The sequence below is a fragment of the Etheostoma cragini genome, chromosome 23 (assembly GCF_013103735.1).
Source record: "Etheostoma cragini isolate CJK2018 chromosome 23, CSU_Ecrag_1.0, whole genome shotgun sequence".
Taxonomy (NCBI): Eukaryota; Metazoa; Chordata; class Actinopteri; order Perciformes; family Percidae; genus Etheostoma; species Etheostoma cragini.
In genome coordinates this window covers 3,966,706-3,994,358 of record NC_048429.1, presented here as the reverse complement: position 1 = coordinate 3,994,358, position 27,653 = coordinate 3,966,706, and the positions used below count along the sequence as shown (strand labels likewise).

At 37.9% G+C, this 27,653-nt stretch overlaps 1 protein-coding gene across 4 annotated transcripts in view; it reads right to left on the bottom strand.

Moving 5' to 3' along the window:
• Positions 1–27,653, bottom strand: part of ppfibp1a (PPFIA binding protein 1a) — a 103,758-nt gene that overhangs the window by 2,621 nt on the left and 73,484 nt on the right. For 2 of the 4 annotated variants that reach the window (XM_034863568.1, XM_034863569.1), the window contains exons 4-20: positions 16,259–16,338; positions 12,306–12,511; positions 10,984–11,064; positions 9,322–9,435; positions 9,098–9,196; positions 7,390–7,482; positions 5,634–5,751; positions 4,471–4,532; positions 4,319–4,385; positions 3,746–3,864; positions 3,469–3,542; positions 2,291–2,345; positions 1,785–1,938; positions 907–1,015; positions 699–821; positions 435–585; positions 39–150 (exon numbers count right to left, since the gene is read on the bottom strand). In XM_034863568.1, the coding sequence (XP_034719459.1) occupies positions 39–150; positions 435–585; positions 699–821; positions 907–1,015; positions 1,785–1,938; positions 2,291–2,345; positions 3,469–3,542; positions 3,746–3,864; positions 4,319–4,385; positions 4,471–4,532; positions 5,634–5,751; positions 7,390–7,482; positions 9,098–9,196; positions 9,322–9,435; positions 10,984–11,064; positions 12,306–12,511; positions 16,259–16,338 (1,817 nt within the window). Of the gene's footprint in view, positions 1–38; positions 151–434; positions 586–698; positions 822–906; positions 1,016–1,784; positions 1,939–2,290; positions 2,346–3,468; positions 3,543–3,745; positions 3,865–4,318; positions 4,386–4,470; positions 4,533–5,633; positions 5,752–7,389; positions 7,483–9,097; positions 9,197–9,321; positions 9,436–10,983; positions 11,065–12,305; positions 12,512–16,258; positions 16,339–22,502; positions 22,677–27,653 lie in introns of those variants that run through there. The other 2 variants (XM_034863571.1, XM_034863570.1) reach the window with 2 other exon arrangements.

Below are 27,653 nucleotides of genomic sequence, written 5' to 3'. Positions count from 1 at the left end.
AAAAGAAGTCGTCCTTCTTAAGTAAGATGAAGACTCACTGGTCACCCAGTTGCTGTCCAGTCTGCCCTTTAAATCGTCCTCCTCTGAGCCGAGAGCCTGTAGAGCCAGCTGCAACTTCTTCCTGTGGAGAGGCTGCTTCATGCACAACTCCTGATCAGGTAAACAGAGGGAAAACAACAGGAAACCTTTCAGACAGCAGCAAGTAATCAAGTACAGCAATCTTCCACTGTGGCCTTGAATGATTTGAGTCTGAAATTGGGCTTAGAAAGCAAATAAAAATTGATTTGAATGGTAAAGTTTTTTTACATAATCAATAACTTCCTTGTACTCACACATATGTTTAAAATGTTTGGCAACATGCCCCTGTAGGGATTTTGGATAAAGAAAACAATGTATTTCTGGGATAAAAGCACCCTAAAACAAAACATTACTACCTTCTCCAGATCGTGTTGTGTTGCCCGCAGTAGTGTTTGTCCCGATTTGATCCAGCTCTGGCCCTGGGCAACACAGAACCCGAGGCCCTGCTCATGCAGCCATGCACACACTTCATCTTTACTCCACTGCGAGAAAGGCACATCGACAGCACTGACGGGACAGAGAAGGAATACAGGTCACAGTGATTTAACTGGTGCAACAGATTAAACAATAATACACTTTATTATATGCTATGCATTAAATTTGAAATGTTGGACACCTACTTGCGTTTAGTTTCACGTGACCAGCCTAGTCGAGGGCCGGCTGTGGCTCGGACTCCTCCCCTCCTGAACTCCATCTCTGCTGCATCATCCAGGTTGAATGAGGTGGAGTGACTCCTCTTTAGTCTGCGGGATTATCAGATTAGAAATGACCAAAGAAATAATAGTCTTATATTACCCTGAATGCAGCTGACACACCCCCGAATGTTACCTGCCAAAGAATTTCTTGAAGCCTTTGGACTTCTTTTTGGTTTCAGGGGAGGACGGCAGAGGGACACCGGCCAAATCCAGGTGCTCTGTGCCTTTACGTTCCGTCTCAGCTGTTAAAAAAAATAATAATAATAACAATAATTGCATACACATTAACATGGCATACTTCACCAAGGCTGGACAACCCACCTCTACAGTCTGAAAAAGATCAGTTACCACAGACGCACCACTATAACCCAATGTTAAACTAAAAAAGAAGGACATCCCAATGGATACCACACATGCAGAAGACTAGCAAACTACATCAACACAATTTATAGATTTTCTCATTAAGAGCAAATGAAAAACTCAACAGGCAAGTACTCTGAGAATGGCAATTATTGCAGATGGTTTAAAGTCATGGATAAGGGACAACTGGATGATTTATTAGTGTTAGTTGTTCTTAAAAATGATTCAAAAAACTAAATCATTATTTGATTGACAACTTATAAAACATGCAAACTTGGATGAGGGGCCACAAGTCTGAAAGGTTGGGAACCACCGATTTGAAGAAAAGTCAGGAAACTGTTCAGTATGACAATATGTGCTCAACAGACTGAGTTCACCTACAGTAGGTTAATGTCACATTGCAGTGCCAGTACTGTCAAGTAATCACATCCAGCTGTGTAATCCAGAGCAGCCATACTGCAGGCCAACAAGGCCACTCTGCTCTACTGTACCCAACGCAGGTGCACTGGCACTCCGGGCGCGATCTTCACAATTTACAGAGCCAGGAAAAAAGCACGAGGATCAGCATATAAAACATAAGATAAATCTCAAAATGGTGAAGAAATGTGACACATTCCAGGAGAGTGTGGAGATTTAGGAGCTCAGTATCACCCAGGTTCGGAGAGCAGGCTGTCTGCTTGCCTCCACGCAGCTTGAAGAAGCCACGGCCGAAAGAAGAACGGGCCTTCTTGGAACCAAAGCTGTCATCACTTGTGGTGTTTGCTCGGGTAGGAGATGAGGAACCAGGCCTGGCTTTATCTTTGGCCTATGAGAAAAAAAATACAGACGTGTTGAAAAGTCAGGACATTTCTTTAAATTCAAGCAGAAGAGAAAAAATAAAATGTAGTTACACTATCTAACCACTAGGTGTCAGAGCGGGACTATGATACAGCGAGTGGTCCTGTGACATTATGAAAGAAGCTAATGCATTGGCAGTCACTCATTCAAAAGCAACAGAACATACTCACATGGATGGATTCACATGTATAGGTCAAAATGAAAATGAATGAACTTTTGAACGTTTAAGTTATTTGACTAATGTGATTATGTTCGGCTAAAATTATTTTATATTGCAGTCAGGTCTCAGAGACTCAACATGTCCACATCAGAGCTCTTACCGGATCAGTGCTGCTGCTTATGGCTGAGGTGCTTGGCTGTGGTGTGTCTAAGGAACTGAAATAACAACAACAAGTAGTAAAATGAGTCTTAAAATATCCTAAGAATCAAGTTCCGTAGAAGTACTGTTACTTAAGGAGCGATAACACATTTGTCAGATTAAAAATCTCTTAAAGAAAGAGTTTTATAGAAGTATACTGGTTTCACTTAAAAAATTAAATGCTATTCAGCATATGCAAATTAATAAATGCAAAATGATCGGTAACACTTTACTTGAAGGTATGGACATAATCTGGTATGGACAAAACTGTCATAAGTGTGTCAAAAACACGTTATAAACGTTAATGACTTCTGTCATTAGGTGTCATTTGGTTTTTATCATGACAAGTTGACAATGTTTGGGTTGTCTTGATTATGACAACTTGACATTAAATCAAAGTGGCATTACGAGAAGTTCTCTTGGTGATGTTGACATTAAATTTATTTGGGATGTCTTTGTAATGACAACTTGACATTCAATTTTGTAGGAATGTCCTTATTAAGACAACTTGACATTAAACAGGGTGACATTATGTCTAGTTGTCATGCCAAAGACATCCTATGGCAATGTCAACCTGGTTAATGTCAAGTAGTCATAATCAAGACAACAATGTCAACTTTTAATCTATAATAAAAGTAATAATTAGTTTCAGTCCTGTAAAAAATAGTTAAAAATTAAATCCACCATGACCGACTACGATAGTGAAATCCAGCTTTTACTTTAATGCACAAATAATAATAATAATAATAATAATCATATTATATAATAATATATCAGTCACAGTTTCTGCATTGTTGTACATTTTGCTGATTTTACCTACATGCTTTTACATGAATATTTTCAAGGCTGGAGTTTTTACTTTAGAAATGCAGTATTTTTAGTATGTACTGTGAGTAAAGGATCCGAATACTTCCTGCACATAGTGCATTAGAGTAACTGTTGTTAGACCATTCAACAATTCAAACTGTTGCATACCTTTTAAGACACACTGTCTGCTGTTAGAAAAATCTGTAAAACTTTAGGGAAGTCCAAAGCATCTGTTAGAATTAGCTCATATTTTGTGGATTTCAGTTTATTTACATCCACCCATGAGATAAAATAAAGGAGAAAGAAAGCGGGTTTATTAATATTAGATTTTACCTTTTGGCTGCCTGTATCTGTCGTTCTCTGTCAAGGTCATTCATTTCAGAAAGCACTGCTATACATGGAATAGACTAAGAAAACGGACAGCAACAGAGAAAAACAAGATTAATTGGACATATTTACACACCCGAACAAACAACCCAAACAGAAGCGCTGAATTACTGAGAGGAACAATTTCAGAGTGGGAGGCTGAAATTGAGCTTTTTCTAAAAAGGAAGTCTCCAGTCGGGGGTTCATCCTGTGTGCAAATTGTTTTGGCAAAGGTTGTGTTTACCTCGCCAGAGTTTCTTCCTGCCTCCCCTTCCAACACCAGGGTGACCTGATCCATCTCCATGGATACAGAAGCCAAGGGATCCTCTGGGATATCGTCATAGTCTTCTTCCTCCAACTTCTCTGAGAGAGGACAGTTAGGCCAGTCAACCGGGATATGTGCAGCATTATGCTCAATTTATCCTTTTTCTTTAAAGTGTATCCACTTTTAGGCTGCTATAAGCCTTCATGATATTAGGTCCTATTATACAGCAGGTAAAGTACATAAATGGAGGGTCTTTCTTCATCTTTTTCTTAATCATTTCTACACTTTAGATGCATGCATTTTACAAAGATCAAAGAATATAAAGGTTTGTATGCAAAACATGCTCATTGTACGACCTTACTGTATTTTAAATGATTACAAGTGATTGAAATATATTATATTATTATATCATAAATATTTTAGTAAGCAAAAGTAAAATTCCGCAATCCCCAAAATTGTAATTTAATATTGATCTTGTAACAGGAATGCTAATTTGTTAAGTCAATAAAGAGTAATAATAATAATGTGTATGATCTTTAAACACAGTCTGACCTTTGACCAGCTGCTGCACCTTCTTGCACTTGGTGAGTGACTCCTCCAGCTCCTTTATCCTTCGTTCCTGTACATAAATATCATGTTCCACTTACGACTGTAAATTAACGTAAATCAAAGCTACTGGCCAGCTGCAACACACCACACTGTACCTTCACATCGTTGGCCGACGCCAGTGACTCCAACGCCATCTTCATCTTCAACACTTCTAAATCTGGAAGAAAATGGATATGTTACACATGTGGAAGTTCATCTCAACTCTCCCTGGGTTTAAAACCAGCCAGCAGACACCAGAAATAATGAACCCACAGGGGCTCGGTGGGCTGGTCAGTACAGCTCGTTTCAGCATGTTGCTGCAATGAATTCTTGATCCAATTATCAAACACAGCGGGCCCAATTTTAACAATCTAAGCGCACGTTTATCTACAGGGCAAGCCCTCATGTAAACTCTAAAGTGTGTGTACCAGTGTACAGCATGTCATTACACTAAGTTAGATGATTAGATTTGGGGTTGAGTACCATTTCATGAATCAGAATCTAATTTCAAATCTTAATTTGTCTAATTTCAACAAACCCAAATTCAGCGCTACACAGTATACAAGTCATGGTGGCCCAGAGGTTGGACAGTCTTTGGTTTAAGATCGGTGGTAATGTGCATCTACCCAGTTTATACCTGAGAAAAACTTCCTGTCAAGACACAGCATATTTCTGAGCCCAAGTCATTTCAAAATCATAATTCGTTCTGTTGTTTTGTATTTTCTTGAAAGCAGAGATCTGACCCGGTCAGTTTGATGTTGTTGGTTACAGTTTTGGTGTTGTCAAGGTCTGAACAAACAACCAGTGTCTGTATAGTGAACTGGGAGACAAAACAAATACCTATATCCAGTCATACTGTACACCACGTTTTACAGGCAGACCCGTATAAGAGATTCCCCTTCTTTTTTTTTTCCTCTCTTTTTTTTAAATGGCATTCCTCAACCATCAGTGGATAAGATAAGGTCATCAGTGGGTGGAAAGAGTAAAACAGATATGTTTGGTATGGAGCCTACAGGAGTTAAGTAAAAACAAGGGCCTCAAATCACCTCATTATAGTTCAGACTGTCTGTGGAATGTAAGATAGTGGATAAATAATTAATGGGGGAATCCAGATGAAAGCAAAGTACCCATTATTTTTTCAGGAAGGATGCTGGAGGGGGATCTAGTGTTTTTGGAATGTAAAATGTCTGTTTGTCTAATCCTCATAAGCCCTTGTGTAATATCAGACTCAATGAAACAGTGCAAGAAGCTCCCAGACAATTATTCAAACAGCTCCCACCTCTTTCTCCTCCCTCAGCTCTGTTGTGGCTCTCCACCCTCAGTCTGCTCTCGTCCTTCAGCCTCGTCAGCTCCACCTCTCGCTCCTCCAGCTGCTTCTGCAAAAGCTGCAGTTCCTCCTATAATGAGACCAGATATAAAAAGCATCATTCGGCAATTTAAATCACATAATACACATATAGAGCATTTAGAAATTCATAACCTACACACCGTTAACCCATGAAATTAGAATAAAAAGAAACAAGAAAAAGGGAAGGTAGAACCAAGACTTATAATATAGTACATCATAATGTATAACAAGGCATCCAACTAATGAATAAAGACTATTTTATTGTCAAATTAATTGTTTAGTCTATAAAATGTCAAAAATGCCTGTCACTATAATGTTTTGAGATGGCTTGTTTGACTCAACCAACAGTCCAAAATACAAAGATAATCAATTTATGACACACAAAAACAAATCCTTAAATTTGAGGAGCTGGAACAAGTTTTGCCCAATAAATGACTTCTGTATTTTTCAACCTGTGTCTAAGTGATTAATGGAGACAATATTTTTTTTAAATTGGTCCAGAGCAGAGTGAGTGATTTATTTATATTACTTTATGTTAAGTTCTAATAAGAAAATGAAGGTGAAGCAAAGATGGTAAACCTGGTAAGCATTATAACTAAACATCAGAATGTTAGAATCATCATTTTTAGTCTGTTAGCATGCTGATGTTATCATTAAGCTCAATCCAACTAGTACAGCCTCACAGAGCCATAAGCATGACTCTAAACTCTCTTGTTTCAAACTTTGGAAAACTCACTCAGTGCCACAGAAGACATACCAACACACTGGATAATTTTTACCAGCCAAGTAAAACTCATGTGATAAAAATTAAACATTGTACATGTAAAATTAGTGGGGTGGCCCTTTGACACATTACTAAGAATTAGTCAGTAGAGTCAGTTAGTGATTCAGTTAAGTTTCTGTCCTCTATTTAACACACGGTGGGTGACTGTAAAATGATTCAGTGCAAGCTAATACTATTCACTTAACTGTGGACACACTGAAAAGGTGGGCAGGCATTAAAAACTAACACAACATGTCTCATCAAAAGCTGGTTTCTGTTCAAATAACCACTTGACTGAAATTAAGAAGATGTACCGATTAACAAGATGTGTAGCTTTAAGACTGGATCAACGATGAAAAGAAAATGCTTAATTATGTTTACTGAGTAACCTAAACAAACAATATGATTCTATAAATATGTTATTGCAGTCTACAGGTGTTAATATAAATTTAAAAAAGAGGATTTCAACCAGGTACAAATCCTGAAACCGGTACAGGTGAAGGCACTTACAGCAAGTGATGAAAATCAGGATAGCAGTGTGCAGTAGTGAAGAAGGAGCAGGTTTAGAGGACCTTAAGGGCCAGAAAGGAGAAGAGCACAGGCTGGAGATTAAACCTTGTTCACCTCATCTCCTGTGAACCGTTCAGTTTTCTGCTTTGGACGCTTGGAAAGGTTAGCGTGTTGCAGAAAGATGTTAAAAGTCCCAGTAGAAAAGGGGGGAGGAAGAGCGGGATATGAAAAGTGAAAAGGTGAAAACAGGGGTTAAGAAGGGGAGCAGAGAATCAATGTCATGAGGGAAATCACAAGGTTTCAAACATGTAATGAAGCATTTCAGAGGATAAAAAAAAGAGGAAAAAAGATCTCCGGTCATAGTTGAATGTCAGAAAATATAGTCTCTGCTAACCGGACCTTCAGCACACTTACTTTGGTAGCTTTGAGTTTCTTCTCACACTGCAGTCTTTCATTCTCTATGTCAGTCACCCTGAACCGCAGGTCTGTTACTTCTTGGTACAAGCCCTGGGGAGGAGAAAGAGAACATGACCCATTAAACTCAGAGAGGAAATCTGCACTGGGGAGGTTTATGGAGACTGTGGGAGAGAGTTCAGATTTTATTTTTTTAAACAGTGGGAGAATTCCTGCTAAGATCACCAAACATTAATTTCAGACTGATGTCCCACTGGAGAGCATTTGGGAAGCTCGGTTCACACATGGAGACCAATGCTGGACTTAAGAGAAAATGTTACAGTCAATTATTGTGAAATTACTTTTATTTCAATCACCAACAGTGCAGGGGTCCTGTGCTTTGGAGAAACTTCCATTAAACTGTTATATGTATTGTTATTTAGGAGTACTTTCACATCATTTTCTACTCATTTTGAACTTAAAGGCGGTTTTTCCTAAGTTTAGCTTGTGGCATGTTCCTATATTGAATTTTTTTTCTGAATAAATTGGGCAACTTAAAAATACCATCATTCGGCACATTACTACATGACCAACACAAACTCTTTATGGGAAAACAATTTTTACAAAATACCGAATGTTTCAGATTCACAAAGGTTTTTGAACACACCACAAGTCTCTTCATGAATAGTGTGTCCCAATTCATTACTACATAAACTGTTTACATTGTGTACTTTATACTAATTGTGATGCTGCTGCAGACAGTATTCAAGAGATCAACAGTTTACCTTTTTATACTAAAAGAAAATTATACAACACTGACAAACTGCAACTTGAGAATGTCACTGCTTACTAAGAATAAGAAAACTCTCTTCCTAAAGGTTTAACACTAATTATGTCTCACCTCCACCTGCAATTTCTTTAAAGAGAATAGTGTTCATCAATGGAACATTCTTATTATGCCTACTGAATTTTCTAGTGGTAACACATTACACAGTTAAAGCTAGCAGCAAAATAGTATGTGCGGTCTGTCTGAGTGTGTCTAAATTGTAGGCTACATCTGAAGGCCACTTTTTATATTTGGGAAAATCACCACCATGAAATGTCATGCTGCATCAGCTACAGCTAATATGATGTTTGGTTTGAGTGAGTTGTGACACTGAGAAGTAGGGCTAAGATTTTTAACACAAAAATGCACAAATCAGGTGCAACAGGTTAAACAAATACAGAAATCAGAACATGTCAGCATTGCGTAAATAGGACTAACAAGGTATGTTTGGGGTTTAGGGTTTGATTTAAAGCTTAATGGAGGCTAAATGGAAACATGCATGCAGTTGCAATTCAGTCAACTTCCTTTAGACATTTTACTGTCTGGAAACACTACATAGTGTCCAAGCTAGTAGACAGAGTGTATGGAAACTATAACTTTCACCGCCCTTTTGCCCCTCAGAGAGGGGAGAGGTATGGGTGGGTTGGGGGGGGGGGGTTCTAACAGGAAACAGCTGCTGCAGCGCAACGAGTGTTCAAGCCTCTTCTGTAACGCTTAAAGAAGTTCACTCTGCACCACATGACAGATTTCTGAGTCCTCCAGTCGAGTGAGACAGACCTTTGTGACTTTAAAACAATGAGTGGGAGTCGCACATCACATAAAACAAGTTGCAGGTGCAACTAAGAACTTCAGCTATCTCTCCTCCATTTAATATAGTGTACGTGTTAAGGACAGGGGTTATACCTCATTGTCCCTGTGAGCCGTCAGCTTCAGCTTCAGACTGGACACCTCGGTCATTAGCTCCAGCTTCTGGGTCTCCAGTGTTGTCCGGTTCAACAGCTCCTACGAAGCAAGGTGCACACTTGGTTAAACTGCACTGAATTGTTTTGCCGAGAGATCCATGTTAAGGGCTGGGATGACAATTTTAACTACAGAACCAAGGTAAGGTGACTGTGTATTGTGTGTACCTGTTGCAACAGCTCCTCAGTAGCATTTAGTTTATCCCGATGACAATCCAGGCAGTTGTCTAGGTCCCGAATCTTTTCACCTTGCACCTCCACCTGGTCTGTTAGAACACTTACCTGTACAATAGGGGGAGATTAGTATTAGGGCTGCAACTAACGATTATTTTCAGTGTTGATTGATCTGGAGATTATTTTCTCAATTAATCGATTACTTGGTCTATAAAATGTCAGAAAATGGTGAAAACTGTTGACCCGTGGTTTGCAAAGCCTCATCCTCAAATGTCTTGTTTTGTTCACAACTCAAAGATATTCAGTTTACTGTCATAGAGGAGTGAAGAAACTAGAGTATATTAATATTCAAGAAGCTGGAATCAGAAAATGTAAAAAATACTTAAAAATATACTTTCTTAATAAGAACCTGACTTGATAAATTAATCAATTATTAAAAATAATTAGCAATTCATTTATTAGTTCAACAACTAATCAATTCACCTTTTGAAGCTCTAATTAGTATTAATCACACAGAACACTTAGAGAGACCATACTGTGGGTCCTCCAAGGTCAATCATCTAAAATGTATTATTTTGATGACAGAAAATGTTCTTTGTATGCATCCTAAATCAGATCCATACCCAAATGCAGGCTACATACAGAAAGACATTCTTGTTGAATGGCTGAGGGTAGCCAGATCCTCTATGGCACAGAGGAATATCTGGCTTCCTCTGTGCTGTAGAGGATCTGGCTCCATTGTTGTCTGAAGTTACATTTCCCATATTACCAATAACATGGACATACGTAGTCTGACCTTTTTTTAATCCTGTGTAGGTAAAGTTTGCTAAAAACTACAGTTCCCACTTTTTTTTAGTTCCCCCTAATTGTGACATCTGTTTTGAGATTTACATCTTCTGTATGAATGAATAACTGTGGGGCTAAGTCCTACAGACAAGGTAGGAAAGTTGGAAAGTGTTGAGAGACGGACCGCCAAATTGTTGGTTTAGGCCTTTTTAAATGGGATTTGTTGGCATACAGAGTAATGCTAGCCTTAACCTTTAATTTTTATGAAATTACTGTAGCATCCTATTTTGCAGAGTGACTTGGGACAGATATGTGCATGTCATCTAAATTTGGTTGCATCTGCACAATGTGGTCAAAAGTAATGCCAGTTTAAAAGTGTATAGCTTACCAATACACAAATTCATAACCTTTTCCCTGCTTCTCTAAATATTTAGAAAGGTATCAAGATTGGAAAAGACTGGACCCAAGTCTTAGAGTTTTACATTTTCACTAGAAATTTAAAAATTTTGAAAACCTGAAAATCCAATCAGACTGTAATTACAGATTTGTTTGAACTAAGGAATGTAGGTTTAAAGTTTTAAAAAATGTGCTTTGTAAAAAGGTTACATGGTAATTATAAGGCTTAAGATGTGCATTCAAAACTAATCATTTGTTCCCATCCATCAAACTTTCTACCAAATAACTTTAACATTTGTTCAGTTCGTTTTTGAGATAATCTGTCAACTAACAGACAAACATAAAAACCAACAAATGGCACTGAGAACTCAGTAATTACTCAAAAGGCAGCCATGTAAAATACTACTTAATTGCCTATTCAAGAGCAATTGTTCTGCTGCCTTGTAGCTACAATGCAGAGTTCTGCTCACAAACCTGAAGAATAAGACACTCTTTGTCACTTTCCAGTCGTGACAGACGTTCTTGGTAGACTGCTTCTGAGCCGTGGCCGTTAGTCTGAAACCAGAAACAATACAATGTTGATTTAAATTATCTGAACAAATTGCTGCATTTGTTGCATCAGTTAAATGAGGGAACTGTTATTTCTTTGTGTTGAGAACTTAAGCTGTCATGTTGAAATACGGGTCTGCTTAGGAGTCCAAATGAAAATAAACACCAGCCTTGAGCTACATAGATTTTCTAATGGATGCATACCACTTAAGTGTATAGCTATATAACCTCCTTGACAATAAACTCACATGGTTTTCCCTTGAAGACAAGAACAGATAGTAGAGTTGAGTTTTCAGAGAAACATGTGAGAGTCAATACTGTTTCCACATGAAAGTAATCTGAAAATTGCAGAGAGAGCCTCAGCCTAAGTCAATGTGAATTTGGAATATGGAAACTATTTGCAGCAGGACTCCTATAGAAAATCTATCATTCGACAAGCACGTCATAACAGCACTTTTACAACAAACAGAGTCTCTGTGTAGGCAGTGGAGCCCGATGATGGGATGCAAAGCAGATCAGAGTATATTTCATACCAGGCTATCTACTAAAACTGGACCGCACAAACACACTGAAATTATCATACACAGACATGTGCTGCAACAAAAGAATTGATTTAAATTGAAAGCACAAAAATAAACTGACTATAAAGATAGTGACTTAAGATTCATAATGACATTTTCTCTCTGGACAGTGACAAAAAGAATCAGAGAGATCCTCTAAACTTATAATCACTTAATGCATCTTGGGCTGATCGGATAGCTATTTGATATCAAATGCATCCAAGAAGCATCGGAGATGGAGTGAAATAAAATACCTCAAAACAACCTGAGGAAGTGGTTTGAGACATATTACATCCAGATGTTATACGTAATCTTAACTCCTCCAAAGTGCAACCACGTCAAAAGAGTTTTGCAGTCATAGCCTCTCACATGGTCCCTGTGATAATAGCACACGAATTGCACTGAAGTCTAAATCTTTTAACATTTGTCTCCAATTCCTTTAAAAGTTGAAATGTCATAAAGCTGCCTTGCCTCATGCCTAATAAGATTCATCCATGTTTTTGTCTTAGTTTATAGATAGTGGTTAGCTTCCAAGCTTAAGTTTTTGACTGTATTAAATGATCTCATCTGGCTTTTAAGCAGACACAAGACACTTGGCATAACAAGTGTAAATGGTGAGATGGGAAACAGATAAAAATGCTAAAGTTTATAAATACATTACTAATACTTTAGAAATGGACTTTTTACCAATCGTCCCTGCAACCACTCTGCCAGCCCTTCTGCAGTGGAATCAGGAATCTGACAACGCAGGTTGTCCCTCTCCTCGTTGTCCATGAGCTCCAGCACTCCCCGTAGGTCTTCCAGCAGGTGCAGCACCCGAAGGCCACCCAAGAAAGGTGAAGTGGGCGACTGGCAGTCAAACAGCCCATTGGTGTAATCCATGGCCTTGGACCCTGGGGAGACAGGGAGGACGTGTTAGATGTGGGATGATACAGAGCAACTCTCTTTATTTCACACAAATTATAATTAAAAGAAAAATACAAAAGCTCATTTGGCAGGCAGGCTATTCAAAACGAAAATGAGTGTGTTCAAAATGTAATAAAAATGGCAGTGTCTCACAAGGAAGGATTAACAGCCAAAGCCATATTTTCGTACAGATCTGTGGGTGCGGTGGGAGCTGGATGAATCCCCAAAGTTGTACATTTTCCAAGACTTGCAGGTTGTGTCTGTTGCAACTTGTAAACAAACTTCTTTATCTTATGTGGGTGGAATTAAACAAACATAGCAGATACCCAAAACTCTGTGTAGGTTCATGACTAGAACTCTAGAATATGTTTGTCGCATGTTCATAGTTTTGGTTTATGAACCTCAAATATTGGGAAATTGGGTGCCTGATTTCTCTCCCTAGGTTACAGTAGAACATAGATGAAAATATAAATATATTTTATATATAAATACTTCAGTCTAATCCACCAATGTTTCACTTAAAGAAGAGCATAAGAATAAACGCAGTCACTGCGCACCACCTTGGCCTTTTATAGCTCTTGTTGTTACATTGTAACCTTAGTTCTCTGAGTGAAGAAACTATCTCTCCACCATTTTTAATAAGTAACAGTGTAACTGATAGTTATACAGCCATTTGAGTTAGTAGCAAAACCTTTTAGTGCTTGTTTTTCATTTTGTGACTTTTGATTGAATAAAGGACTATTTTTCCAGGCTTTTCTTTGTAAATGGTGTTAAAATCTTTTCTTGATCTCGTGAACCCCAAACTTGTGTCTTGTCTCGTCAGCTGGGTGTCTCTCATCAAACCCCTAATAGCTCCTAATTCTGATTAACTGATATCTCTATCATTAGAGAGGTAATCAATGGTTTAGATAATAGCACTTGTAGCAAAGCAGACTCAAAGATAACTAGACAGACGATTAATGAGGTAAACAGACAAAATTCCACAACCTAAAAATCAACAAAATGCACATTTTGGGGGCATTCCTGACACATAAACTGCATAACTTATTAGTGTAGTTCTAAGAGTAGGGATTTTACATACAGTATCTAGTCTGATGTTAGTGTTATTACTTCATCCATTACTTTGCAAGTTTGGGCACCCTGCAGAGTTTATAGCATGCCCCTTTGGTAAGCTGAGACCTGACAGCGTCATGGATTGTTCTCAATCATAGTCTGGAAAGACCAGGTGATGTCAATCTTAAGGTTTTAAATGCCCAGACTCATCTGACCTTGCCCCAACAATCAGCACCATGGCTTCTTCTAAGCAGTTGTCTAGAAAATTGAAACTGAAAATAGTTGACGCTCACAAAGCAGGAGAAGGCTACAAGAAGATAGCAAAGCGTTTTTTTAGATACCAATATCCTCTGTTCGGAATGTAGTTAAGAAATGGCTGTCATCAGGAACAGTGGAAGTTAAAGCAAGATCTGGAAGACCAAGAATAATATCAGACAGAACAGCTCGCAGGATTGTGAGAAAAGCAATTCAAAACCCACGTTTAACTGCACGATCCATCCAGGAAGACCTGGCAGACACTGGAGTTGTGGTACACCTTTCCGCTATAAAGAGATACTTGTACAAATATGGTCTTCATGGAAGACTCATCAGAAGAAAACCTCTTCTACGTCCTCACCACAAAAATCAGCGTTTGAAGATTGCAAATGAACATATAGACAAGCCTGATTCATTGTGGAAACAAGTTCTGTGGACCAATGAGGTTAAATAGAACTTTTGGCCGGAATGAGCAAAAGTACGTTTGGAGAAGAAAGGGCACAGAGTTCAATGAAAAGAACCTCTGTCCAACTGTTAAGCATGGGGATGAATCAATCATGCTTTGGGGTTGTATTGCAGCCAGTGGCACAGGGAACATTTCACGAGTAGAAGGAAAAATGGATTGAATAAAATTTCAGCAAAACTTGATGCCATCTGTGAAAAAGCTGAAGTTAAAGAGAGGATGGGTTCTACAAATGGATAATGATCTAAGCACACCTCAAATTCCACGATGAATTACATCAAGAGGCGTAGACTGAAGGTTTTGCCATGGCCTTCACAATCTCCTGACCTTAACATAATTGAAAATCTATGGATAGACCTTAAAAGAGCAGTGCATGACAGACAGTCCAGAAATCTCAAAGCACTGGAAGACTTTTGTTAGGAGGAATGGGCAAAGATACCTCAAACAAAAATTGAAAGCCTCTTGGCTGGCTACAAGAAGCATTTCCAAGCTGTGATATTTGCCAAAAGGGGGCAGTACTAGGTATTAACTCCGCAGGGTGCCCAAACTTTTGCAGACACCTTTTTTTTGTTTTCTGTTATTTTGAAAGTGTAAATGATGGAAATAAAATCTAACTTTTTGGGCCATATTATACAAATGTCTAATTTGTCATTTGATGCCTTTTAGAGATGTTTCCCATCTTTTCTTGGCTTCTTTATGCACATTAATACAATTTTAATTTCTGTCACATTTGATATGCAAAAACTGAATTGCAAGACTATTTCGCACCTTAGGATGTGTGTGAGGAACAGTTTAATGCAAGCCATTGAATTTCCCCATGGCCTCATCTAGTATGTTGCATGAAAACTTTATGGGCAAACTGCAAAGGGCAATTTAGTCCTATGAATATTACTGTGGTTTATCTACTTAATTCAATTAAGTATTTCATGAAAAGATTTGTATCTTACTTCATTTCCCCTTAGACCATTCTGTTATTTAAAATCACTCAATCTTTTACACTGAGGACATTAAGCATCCTTTAGCAATCATTTTATTCCTACTCATTTGAGCAAAATAACAGCATGATGATATATGAACCATATTTAGGTAGTATTCTCTCGCACACGCACACACACGGCAAGCAAATGTTCATAGAAGCTCTATCACACATCATGTGAGACAGTATAACAATTGAATCTTCTCCTGTAACTGTGGAAACCATACTTTCAGATTTTTCTTGGAAGCGAATGCAACAACATGTTGACTGAACTCAAGTGCATGATGTTCCAATCGTGTGCTGCCTAATCCAGTCCATCTGTTATCTAGCTTAAATGTCAGCCATACTGAAGATGACCAACGGTAACAAAAAAGAAGCTAAATAAATAACTAACTAACTAAATAAATAAGTAAGTATGTGTGTATGTAAACAATCATGGCTTCCCCACAGTAGCCTTTAGAGGGACTTGATGATGGCTGTGGTTTCTGCGGAAACAGTCAGCTGCCTTGCTCCCATTGGAAAGGTCAGTGCTATAATTACACACATCAGTGGAAAAGTGGGGACTCTGAAAGGAAAGCCGGCTCTGCTCATCTGCAGTGGCACAAGTACAGAGTGGCCAAAATTTCCCAAGCAGGAGTTTGTATTCCAAATTCACAGAGCTTGAATAATCATTAGTTTCCGTCACTGCATGGACACTGGAAACTTTCATTTGTCATGGTGGAGGAATGCGTTGGAGGCTGAAAGAAACAGTGATCCAGTAGCACACTTTCAGCATTATTCAAAATGTGTATGTATATTTAGGGGGGATTACATTAAACTGCAGCTAGATGTGGAAAGTGAAGGGCCCATTGTGTTACCGTCCACTAGACGTAGTACTCCCAGATCAACATTCAATGGTTTCCAGATGTGGCTAGACCCCATAGTATCTCACCATTTCCAGTTATAAAAGCATTATGGTCTGAAAGTCCAAGTGTACAATGTGGTTACCTGCTATGATGCCATCCATTTGCTCCAAGGCTGCTGCCAACATATCACTGGCGTCGGACATCATCTTGTGCTCAATGAATCTGAAAAAGAGAAGAGAGGTTGAGTGAAAGAAACAAGAGAGAAAACAAAAAGGATCCATAAAAGGACTCTCTATAACAACCACTAAAATGACCTTGTGATTATATTACAGAGTAAACAAAAACAAGAAATAAAGACATTTTTAAATTTTACAGACCAGCCAATTAACCGATTCATCAAAAAAATTCTCCAAAGATTAATCAATAATTAACAGTAGCCCTAATCCCTATTTTGTTTTACTGCTTAGAGTACTGCTTTTCTCCCTTACAAGCATCAGTTTACAAATGTAAAGCCTCCTATGTGTTTTTACATTTCCATTTGAAAAAAACAAAAAAAACATAATAGAGTTATCACTAATCCTGTTATAGTACAAGCTCTCATTTTTTTTTTTTTTTCAAACGACTGCTGCATCAAATTAACCATGTAGTCTATGCCACAAAAGAAAGTCCCTGAGAGATAAAAACAAAGTGATATCCAGGACAGCCTTATTTCCGGCAGTCACGGGTGCTCATGGGCAGGCTCCTTTCCGGATTAATGGCACTATTCTCCCAGGGGTCTCAGGCCTTGTAGCACTGGCATGCTCGGCATCTCAAACTTCCATAACAAAGTTGGACAGTCTCTCCGTGACCAATGAATTCAAACACTTATCACATGTCTCTCCTTTACTTGCACTGACAACTTTAAAACTGATTTAAAAGGGGTTGAGATAGTACAGTATGTTCAGAGGGAACTGAAGCTCGAAACTAACATAAAACAGTGACTTCATTTGTTCAGAAGTCCAATGATGGAGGGGGAGGGGGGGGGGGGGGGGACTGCAGGGTTAACTTAATTTCCTTCCTCTTGGGGGTCATAGTGTCACTCCCAGCAGGGTAAAACATAGGCATTAAGAGCCTAATTAAACCAATGGCCTCAATATGAGCTGGGGGGGCTGGGGTCTGCTGTTAAAACAAGGGGCCTTAAGAGCTTCATTGCTTAATTTACACACACCACAGAAAGGGGAGTTTCTACCACAATATCATACACACTGCTTTGTATTTGCACTACTCCATAATCATATCATTAAGCTTGAATATTCTGGTGATCTAGACCACCACATTAACTACTGAATGTAACTCAAAAGGAGAAAGCAGGTCTTCAATGCCTCAAATTTCAAAATAAAAACAGCTTGCCAATTGAATGTTACAGTTCTCATGGGCTACTTGTGCCCCAGATACTAGTACTAATAATTTTCCTCCAAGTTATTTCCAGAGTTTGATGCAAAACCATCACTCACTATCACCAGGGTGGAAGCTGTATTTGGTCAGCTGCTTGTTTCACCCCATGGGAGAAACCTAAATCCTTTTTCCAAAAACATTTTTTTCCTCAACAAATGGTATGAAAAGACAAAACACCAGTGTGTGCTATCTTATGCTCTACTCAACTATTGTGTACGGTCTTCTGGTCACGGTGCAACCAAATGTAGAGAAAAGTAGGATGAAAACATTTTGAAATCTAAAACAAACCACAGTGTGTTACCATAACTGCAGAAGCTCTCCTTCTGTATCGGTTGTCTTGTGATAAAAGCCACATCTAATCTGCTAATGTGAGTTTCATGAGAAACTCAATTCAATGGAATACAGCATCTTATCGGCCGCGTGCAATTCATAATTTGGGTTTGCTTTATGCCGGAGGAAAAAAATATATATAAAAAAAAGAATTAAACCAGGAAATACATGTGCTGTTGTGTGCTAGTCATGCGGCTGAAATGGCATTGAAACTTCCTTTCTTCAGACTCATAAAACCTGGCACTTTAAAACGCCAGGCTGAAATACTTCTTTTTGCATATGTGATGAGCAGGTCATCCACAAAGAATGTTACAACCAAAACCTTAAGATCTCTTCAACCATCTGAACAAGTGTCTGCAATGATGATTGATAATCCCATAGTGTAGGAGTGAGCACTACACACATTCCTGAGCAGGTTAGTTATCCACCCCAAAACCAAACACTAATGCCTGGTACTGACATCCCTGATGACCCCTGTGGCCTCCTTCCCTCCACCCTTCAGACAAAACTCTGAAGACTTTATTCAGCTGGTGGCATTTTTCTGTTGCTCTGAAAAGACCAAAACCGACAATGATTTGAGTATAGGGCATTTTGCCAAGACATGATATATCCTACCTGTGCCATACAGCTCTATTGTTGTGCCAGAACTATTAGAAATGCATTAATAAGCCACACTGTTGTACTGGGTGACATGTTCCTTTAACTATGGACAGTGTTATTTTGTGTTCTGTAAATACCTGCCAAAGCACTAAATGTGTATAAATCCACAGCATAAAATAAACCCGGAAAGATGCGTTTTTTTACTCATGTTTGAGGAAGGTTAGCTAAAAACTAGAGGGGCCAGCTGTTTCAGGAAAAAAACATCTTAATTAAAACCTACATTTGTGAACCATTTTTACATTTAGATCTTTACACTTTTAGTAGGAATACATGGCTTTTCAGGGTGTGTGCCAAAGACGAGGTAGGTAAGTCATAAAGTATTAAGAGACAGACTAACTTTTGCTGGTTTTGGTATTTTCATAGGATTTGTAGACAAACACAATACCACCATTATCCTTTAACTGATTGGGGGTTGTACACTTCACTCAAGGTCTTTCAACTCTAAAAAGAAATACTATTTTTGCATGCACACACGCACGCACGCACATTCCAGCTGTGGAACAGATGTGCATTTCGGCATTTCAGAATTGAACTGGCTCAGACTAGTAAAAGAAGCAGTATTAGTTGTATTACAGTAACTTGTCTGTGGACAACACAGTTGCTTGTTGTCCCACAAGGCTCAATATTTGGCCCCTTGCTGCTTCCATTTAAATAGTAATCTGTTTGTTTCCAGCTTCACACTGTAAATTCATGATACAATCTTGTATGCCATCAGTGGCACTAACAAACCATTAAAGCAGCAACCCAACGATCATATTAAATGCAGTATCTTATGCTGCTGTGTTAGGGAATTATACTGTGTGCTTTTGTTGCTGCCACAATTTTAAACCATTGGCCTCATTTGGCACTTTACTCAATAAACATATCAAACTTAGTATGAAGCAAAGTATGAAAAAGTCAGATTTCCTTACTGCATCCAGAAGCCATGGTTAACTTTTGTTTTAATTTAGAAAGCTTTGCTATCCGAGTTGCCAAAATATACATCCTTAGCTGAATTAAGAGACAATAACAATGACACTGAATTGCATCATAAGTTAGCTTTCTATAAGCTCTTAAACACTCATACACTATGCTCTTACTTGCAAGAGGTATTTAAATCTCTGCAAGAATTTCTGAATAAATAAACCTTAATTTAATAAACTATCAGTGGTATTAGCAAAAGTAGTAGCAGCAGTCATTGTAGTAACAATGGTATTGTTAAGAGTGGCTGCAGTTATATGTGCAGAAGTGATAATTTAGCACAGATTTAATTGCATTTATTTGCTGATATTAATGTATCTTAATTAGGGTTTTAACTGCCGCTTCTTCTTTTTTTTTTCAAGCGGGAGCTGCTGATTATTTTTTCTATTAACTAAAAGGGCATCTTATCACAAAGTTCAGAATTGATCTGGTTCTGCCTTCCATGGTCAAGCACTGCTGTGTATATATATCTCTGACCTGCACCATATTTCCAGTAAATCACTTAGGTCTTGTTACTTGTGCTCAACTAAAAACAAAAGGTGACAGTGTCTTTAAAGCAAAGTTTGAAACAAAAGTTTGAATGTTTATTTTTCTTGAAAAACGACTCAAACCACTCATCAGTTACCAGAATAATTGTCAATCAATGAATCTAATTGTTTCAGCTCTAACAGTTGCAGTACAGCAGTAATAGTTACATAAGTAGCTTACATAAAGAGGAATCATGGACATAAAGGGTGACTTCCCTGTGTAATCCAACCACCAGTCAAACACCCAGTCTTTGTTTACACTTCCCCCTGAGGGATGGTTCAGTGGACTTTTCGTTTGGACTGCTGTGAGGTCAGACTGTTTGACAGAAATGACAGCCCAGACTTTAAACTACTGCAGTGGTGGCCACATTAGGACCCTGCACAAACAACTCTTTGTCTTTCAGAGACTCACATGATAGCACTGCAACACTGATCCCAAGTTCTGGAAGTTTTTCCACATGGCCCTCAACTACATCATAGTCCAAAATCACATTGGAGGGGAAAATAATAAAGAGGATTGAGGAAAGGGGCAGGAGGAACTGAGTAAGCTATCACAGTAAGCCAAGAAAAACTACTACTTTTGTTATCAAGGTCTTAGCACAGAAGCAGCCTTTCTGAGTATTAAACGTCACACTCCGAAAGGGCAGCTCATTTAGGGCATAATTTCCAAGTTGCTGCTGTAATTCTGGGGCTATGAAGATAAGTAAAATGTCAAAGTCAAATCAGATCTACAATAGGGCCTACAATGATTGAAACCATAAACACAAACGCAACCCTACACTCAGGAAGACTGTCATGCAGTCCTGTCAGGAAGCATTTCCTGACACAGTCTGGAGAAATGTCTTCCTCTTTGTCGGAAATTATAATTTCCCAGCAATCCCAGCACTTACTACACAAATAAAACTAAAAGCTGAATTTAAGCCATTTGTACAGTTCTCATATATAACTGGGCCCTTAAATTATATTAAAGATTCCTGTTTCAGATTATGTTAAACATTTGGTTTTAAGTTCAGAAGCACGTAACATCTGAATAAATGAGACTTTAAAATGACACGTCCTTTCTATTAAAATACTACACCACAAGAGTACTGTATTAAGAAAGCAAGGAACACAAATGTCAGGGGGGAAAAAGGTGTATGAGATAGAAAGGTCCATATACAGTATATTTTCTTGAAACGTTTGTAAAAATCAAAACACTATGGGGTCTGTGCCATGCTGATCTTACTGCAGGCCAGGTTTGCTAATATTACCAACAAGGGTCGATAGTGGACTTGCCTCCTCTTTACCTGGCTGAGCAACAAATAAATGCCTGTTGCCTGAGGAAACAAGATGATTGGTGCCAGGTGATTACATTTGTGTCTTGAAAAATCACTGAGGAATGTAGAAATGTGCTTTATTATGCTAACTCTCCTACAAATGCGGTTTTTGTACATGTACGTTATTAAAAAAGAAAATGCAATCTTTTGTTATGCTACTCAGTTTTCTGCCCGTAAGACATCATCAGAAGTGCAGAGAGGGCTCCAGCAGAGAGGGCTGCCAGCAAGTCATGCAGCACCTCAGGAGAAAAAGTTTTCCTGAGCATCTTTATACTACAGAGGTATACCCAAATAAAGACTGCGGAACTCTGAGATTGATAATAAAAGCCAACACTGGATCAGAAGTAGCTTTAAACTGGCTTTGTGTTGGCCGCTACTGCCTTCTATGCAGCAAATGTGGATGGGAGCCAAACTGGAGGTTCACCACAGTGATTCATGATTTGGCCTGCACTTTAATGGTGATGAATAAATTAGCTGTGGTAAACATTATCACATACAAAGCTAGCATAATTTAACTTGCTTTAACTACAATTATTCAATGTCCATAAAAGTAAATAATCTGTATAAAATATTACTTTATCTCATCGTTCTTCTCTCTGGATGGCAACTTATTTGATATGAATTAGTTGGTTTTATATAGTCTTTCATAATATAAAGCACTAATGAGCTTCTTTTGTTGAGTAGCCTACGTTGGTATAGGTATTCAGCCATTAACAAAATAATAATAAATATCCCAAGGATATTAGCTAGGTGACGTTAAAGTTATGGGAAGAATTGCTTCCAATACCAAAGCAAAACAATTAAACAATAAATACATAAACAAAAGTTACACGGTTACAATGATAACCCTTTTTCAAGTCACCAAATACTAGAACTTACATATAGTAAGTAAGTTAACGTTACCCAAAATATTAGGAACCCGAGATACAATAAGTGAAAATGAACTACGCCAAACTCTGTTACGTTACGTTAGCCAACGCAGACACAATGTATCTAACGTTAACTACGTTACGTCCAATTATATTGAGTTTAACAGACACTTTTTGGGTCCTGGTTTGAACACAATTAACGTTAAGCTAGCAGCCTAGCGAAATCTTGGAAAAACACAGTTTAAACTGACTTTATTTCGAAAGTTCATTTAAACTTTGGTTTAACTTACAGTTTTCGACCAGGAAATGTAAAAGAATGGACCCTGCAGTCTCCGGCGGCTTTTTTCGTAACACTTTCGGGACTTTTTACAGGAGCTTCATGGTTAGCGTCCACCTCCTCATTGGATTTTTCTGTGAACTGAAGTTTTCTTCCAAACTAAAAGAGCTATGTCAAGTTAAACAGACTGCAAGGACACTTCCGGAAATCAGGCCTTCAAAACAAAAGCGTAACGTCCGTAAATTGTTGATTTTGGTTAACAAAATGGTCTCGAGTTAATTCCTAGGGGGGCGGGGGCGCATATGTTTGATTTGAGTGTATAAAAAATACACACTCAAATCAAACAAAAGGGAAAAAATCATGTTCATTTTCAAATCACATGTCCTCACTAATGCCCTAGTTGAGGGATGAGGGTCACAGTATTCGGACATGTTGATGAAAGAGACAAAAAACCAGCTAACAAAATGTGGGTCTTTTTCCTTGATGGGGGAATTTTTGTTCTCACTTTTTACCATGTTAATTATATGAAACCTGGTTTAAGAGTTTGGGATTAAAATGCGCATTATTTTGAAAGTCCGTACAGGAAACAAAAAAGTCTAATGTAAATATTAATAACACTTACTTGTAATTATTTAGCACTGTTTGGCAAAACTGGAAAAGTGGTAAAGTATTTAAGACAAAAACAGTGGACACAATGGAAACAATAATGTATCAATAATTATAATCCAGTGATATAAATTTACTTTTGGTACTTTGATGTTATTCCGTTGTACTTTTACTTAAGTAAGAATTTGAATGCAGGACATTTACTTGGAAAAAAGTATTTTTACAGTGGGATATTACTACTTTTAGTCAAGTAAAAGGTCTCAGCATAACTTTCACCACAAGTGGTGGGAATGTTAGATAAAGAATGAAATTGGGTGTATTCATGGTACTGTTCTAAGTATAATTTTAAGGTACCTGTACTTTACTTAAGGCTTTCTATTTTATGCTGTTTATACTTTTAATCCACTTCTTTTCAAGAAGGAAATATTGCTTTAGTTCCTAGTTCCTTTGCAGATTCAGATTTTTATCCAAAACATATCACTTTATCTAATCTAATGCATTGTTGTAGATTACAGATGAATTATTTAGCAGTATATAAAATAGACGTCATTATATTAAAACTTCATTTTTACATTGTTGTATTGTGACTCTTCATTCATTCATAACCTTGATTTAAGAAACTTCCCCTCAGGTTCCCCTCATATTCAATGAAAACAGTCACACACATAGTGGTGAAGTGATCGGAAATTACAATCTTTAAACGTGCAGGGGTAGGGAGTGTGTCCATCTTAAGTGAACATTAAAGGTGGCTCCATGCTTTTGGTTTATAGTAACTAAAAGCAGATTAAACAAACTCAGAGTTAAGCTGTGGGACATGAAGCATGTGTTGAGCGAGTGGTAAGGTCCTGTTGTACCAGAGAGGTCCAACCTACTTTGCTAAACAGAGTACAGTGGTGAGTGTCATAGGGATCTTCGGGGATGAATGTGAAGGCAGAGTGATAAACTGAGTCCAGCGGTTTGAGAGTGGTAGTAGCCACATGTCCGCAATAAGCCCTTCACAGTGACAGCCTTTCAGTGTTTGTTCCACTCTTAAAATAATTAGTTGAAAAATAAGACAATTAGACATCAAATGAAAGTCAAAAGATCAAGTTTACATTGAGATAACTTATCATCGCTTACATATAAAAACCAAGTGTGACATCTCCTGATTTTAGATTTTCTTCGATTTCTCTTTTGGGGTTCAATAAAGTCTTATCTTATCATGTCTTCAATGCAACATAGACAAACAAGACAATATATAAAATGCCCTAAATATAGAATATTTAGTGTTACTAAAGTACAGAATATAAACATACTGGACAGCAGAAGTCCCAAAACTAAAACTAAACCGATTGACTGTGCAAACAACAACGTATTATACTATCAGGGATTAACAGCTGTTATCGTATTCATAGCTTCAGCAAGAACAAGTAAATAAGGAAAGAAGTGGCAAGATAAGTAAAGGGCAGTGAGGGCAGTTCACAAAATATTTAGAAGAGCTTTAATAACATGTCCAGTGCGTAGGTGGGAGCAAACTGACAGCAAATCCCATTACACAGGGTGAAAATGAAAAGCCTGATTCTTAGCAAGAAAGGTCATGGTCATTTTCAGCCCATTTTAGAATAATCACCTGTTTGTCTAAAAAAATTGCTGTAAGCCTCCTGATATATGTTTTCTCACACATTCTCTCTGCTTTCCAACTGTTAGAGGTTGACGTGGGTGGATGAGGCAAAAACACAGACCAGCAGGTGGAGTTAGAGGTGTTCTCATGATCTCAGGAGTGCATACAGAGGATGCTGCCTTTGTCAGGGAGCCTTGACTTTGTCTTGTTGTGAAAGTGCGTGTACTATGGACATGATGTAACAGGCTGTTCCTGAAGCAGAACAACGGAGAGAGGTTTATCTTCCTGACTGCAGTCTAGAAAAAAACACTGCATGATTCAATGACAGTATATGCATAAACAGCACTGACTCACTGAGAAAGCAAGTGATAACGGTATCACAGCATGATGTGAACTACACAGTAGTTTTACAGACTTCTGTTTCCTCGAAGTTTTTTTCTGTATGATGTCTGACATAAAACGCACATTTTGAAATGTAAATCATAGCAAGGTATGTTAATTCCTAAACTGCATTTGAGAATCAATACTCTATGTGCATACTGCTAGAGGTTGAACAAAAAGGACTGTCAGCTAAAGTACTAAATAACTTTATAGCTAAAGATCATCACAACGTGTGAATGTGAGGTAGGCATGCAACTGAATCAGAAGATGGTGGCAGGTGGACAATGGCTAAGCATCAGGTTTCCAAATCACCTTGAGACTTGAAAAATATAAAATTAGGGTTGCAGCAATCTGACTTTTCTCTCCTGATACCAATATCTGTATTCAGAGTATCCGTCAATACCAATAGTACTCTTTTTTTCAAAATGTGATTTTTTTATTGCTGTATATACAGTATGGAACCAACGTAGTTTTATGAAAGTAACATCACGGACGCTAGGGATGGCTGTGGCACTAAAAATAAAATAGATGTCTGCTGTAATTTTACCAAATAGAATGAAAATGGAATTTTATAATGTTACTAACAAATAATCTGTTTTGTTCGTGGATAGTTTGCAGCCATCTGACACCAAATCCACTTAATAAGGTCAGTTTTGATCCACATACCCATACCACAATAGAATATAGGGATCCACACTTTTCAGACTTTGCAAACCTCAAAGAGAATCTGGTAGTCAATTTCACATCTGGCCGGTCGTGAGACACTTTGCGCTAAGAAATATATCAGGATCTAGTATTTTTGTTGTTTCCAGACGTTTTGTATATTGTCCAAATGGGGTTCTATTTTCAAGAGAGATTTACAGTAGACCTCTTGAACTGCTGTCAACATCTCCAATTTTTTCAGTGATAAAATAGATCAGGTGAAAAAACAACCTAGCCAATCAGAGTTTTGCAGGCGGGATAAAGAATTGTCTTAGCGCAAATGAGACAACACTTTAGGTGGTCTACCACTTTTAGGTCAACACCTGTCTGCAACAGCCAACTTTTTCCATCAGCCGGAACTGATTCCAGATTCTTGCCTTGGACGGTTGGTTCGGAAGAGATTATACCCAGACAGGATATTCACAAGCCTTGAGCAACTGCGCACATTGTTCCACTTAATCAACTCAGACTTCTTCATATGCTTCCACCTTAAAGTACTTTTCAAAACCCACACTATGTCATTCCCTCAAGTTGCACGTGCCACTGGCACAGACAATAAAACTCATGACTGATTGACCTCTTCCTGAGCAAAAGCAATACACATGGGAAAAGAAAAAGCTCCACAAAAACAACGAGCTTGTGGAGCAGGTTTTTGTACATCAATTGATGGAAAGAATAACTCCTAAATCAACATGCAAAACCTTACTTTATGTAAACTTAAAAGGACTTCAGCTGAAGGGATAAATCAGTATCAACTTTATTGGCAACTTCAATAACACAGTAACATAGGACACATTTACAGGATAATACAGATACAAACATACAACTACACTAATATATCAAGCTAAACAAACTTGCTACTTGCTCATGAATGCCAAGGAATTCAAAACACAAAGGAACACTTCTTCCTTCAGTTAACCTTAACACTTGTGATGTCTTCCCGTCAAAATCAACGCTTTTCATCGATGTTTTTAACTTTTTCTCACGTTTTTGTCCCTTTTTTCAACACTTTTTTTCAACGTGTGTCACTTTTTTTTACATTTTCAACACTACGTAACCCTAACTTATTAACTATAGTTTTAAAGTTGATTTATGGTCAATAAACCTCATTTATAGGAAATTATACCTAATGTTTGAGTTAGAAAAGCAGAAATTAGAAATTATTTAGACTAAAATAAAAGGAATGTATGTCGATAGATAATCACAGACTGGAATATATCAACTTTTACTCAATACTATCTAAACCACTTCATTTTTTTTTTCAAATGCAATAAAATTTGATAAGGAACCCCAAAATTAATGAAAGTAGAGATTTATACTTGCCAAAGAACGTTGTCTGGAATCAGTCATGTTATTTTGGGTAATTACAATTGGGTAGTTAAAAAGAACATTGATATAAAAAAATGGGTTAATTTGGCCCGAGGATAACCTAAGGGATATAGGTTATTATTAGGAATAACCTAATTCGGAGATACCATTTCTTTTAATGTTATCTAATAGCAGCCTCAGTGCCTCTCTGTGGATACATCTGTGGCAGTCTGTCTGGTGCCATGTATGTGAATTGAGTTCACAAATGACTCTCATTACACATAACGTCCCTGAGCAGCATACTATAGCAATCATAGCAGTAAAAGCAATTAGTAATCTTTTACAACTTCCCTGCTGCTGATGAAATCCTGAAAAACTGCTGCAGTTGATTGGGATTCTGACACATTACTCTGATTATTTAAAGGGAAATTATACTGCTGCAAGCTTTAACTCTGCAGCCACTTGTCAATCTGGCTTCATGAGGTTTTTCTCCATCATTGGAGACAACACCCCAGATTTAGTGGCTATGGCAACCTTGTTGCTTGGACGTACCTATACAACCCTATA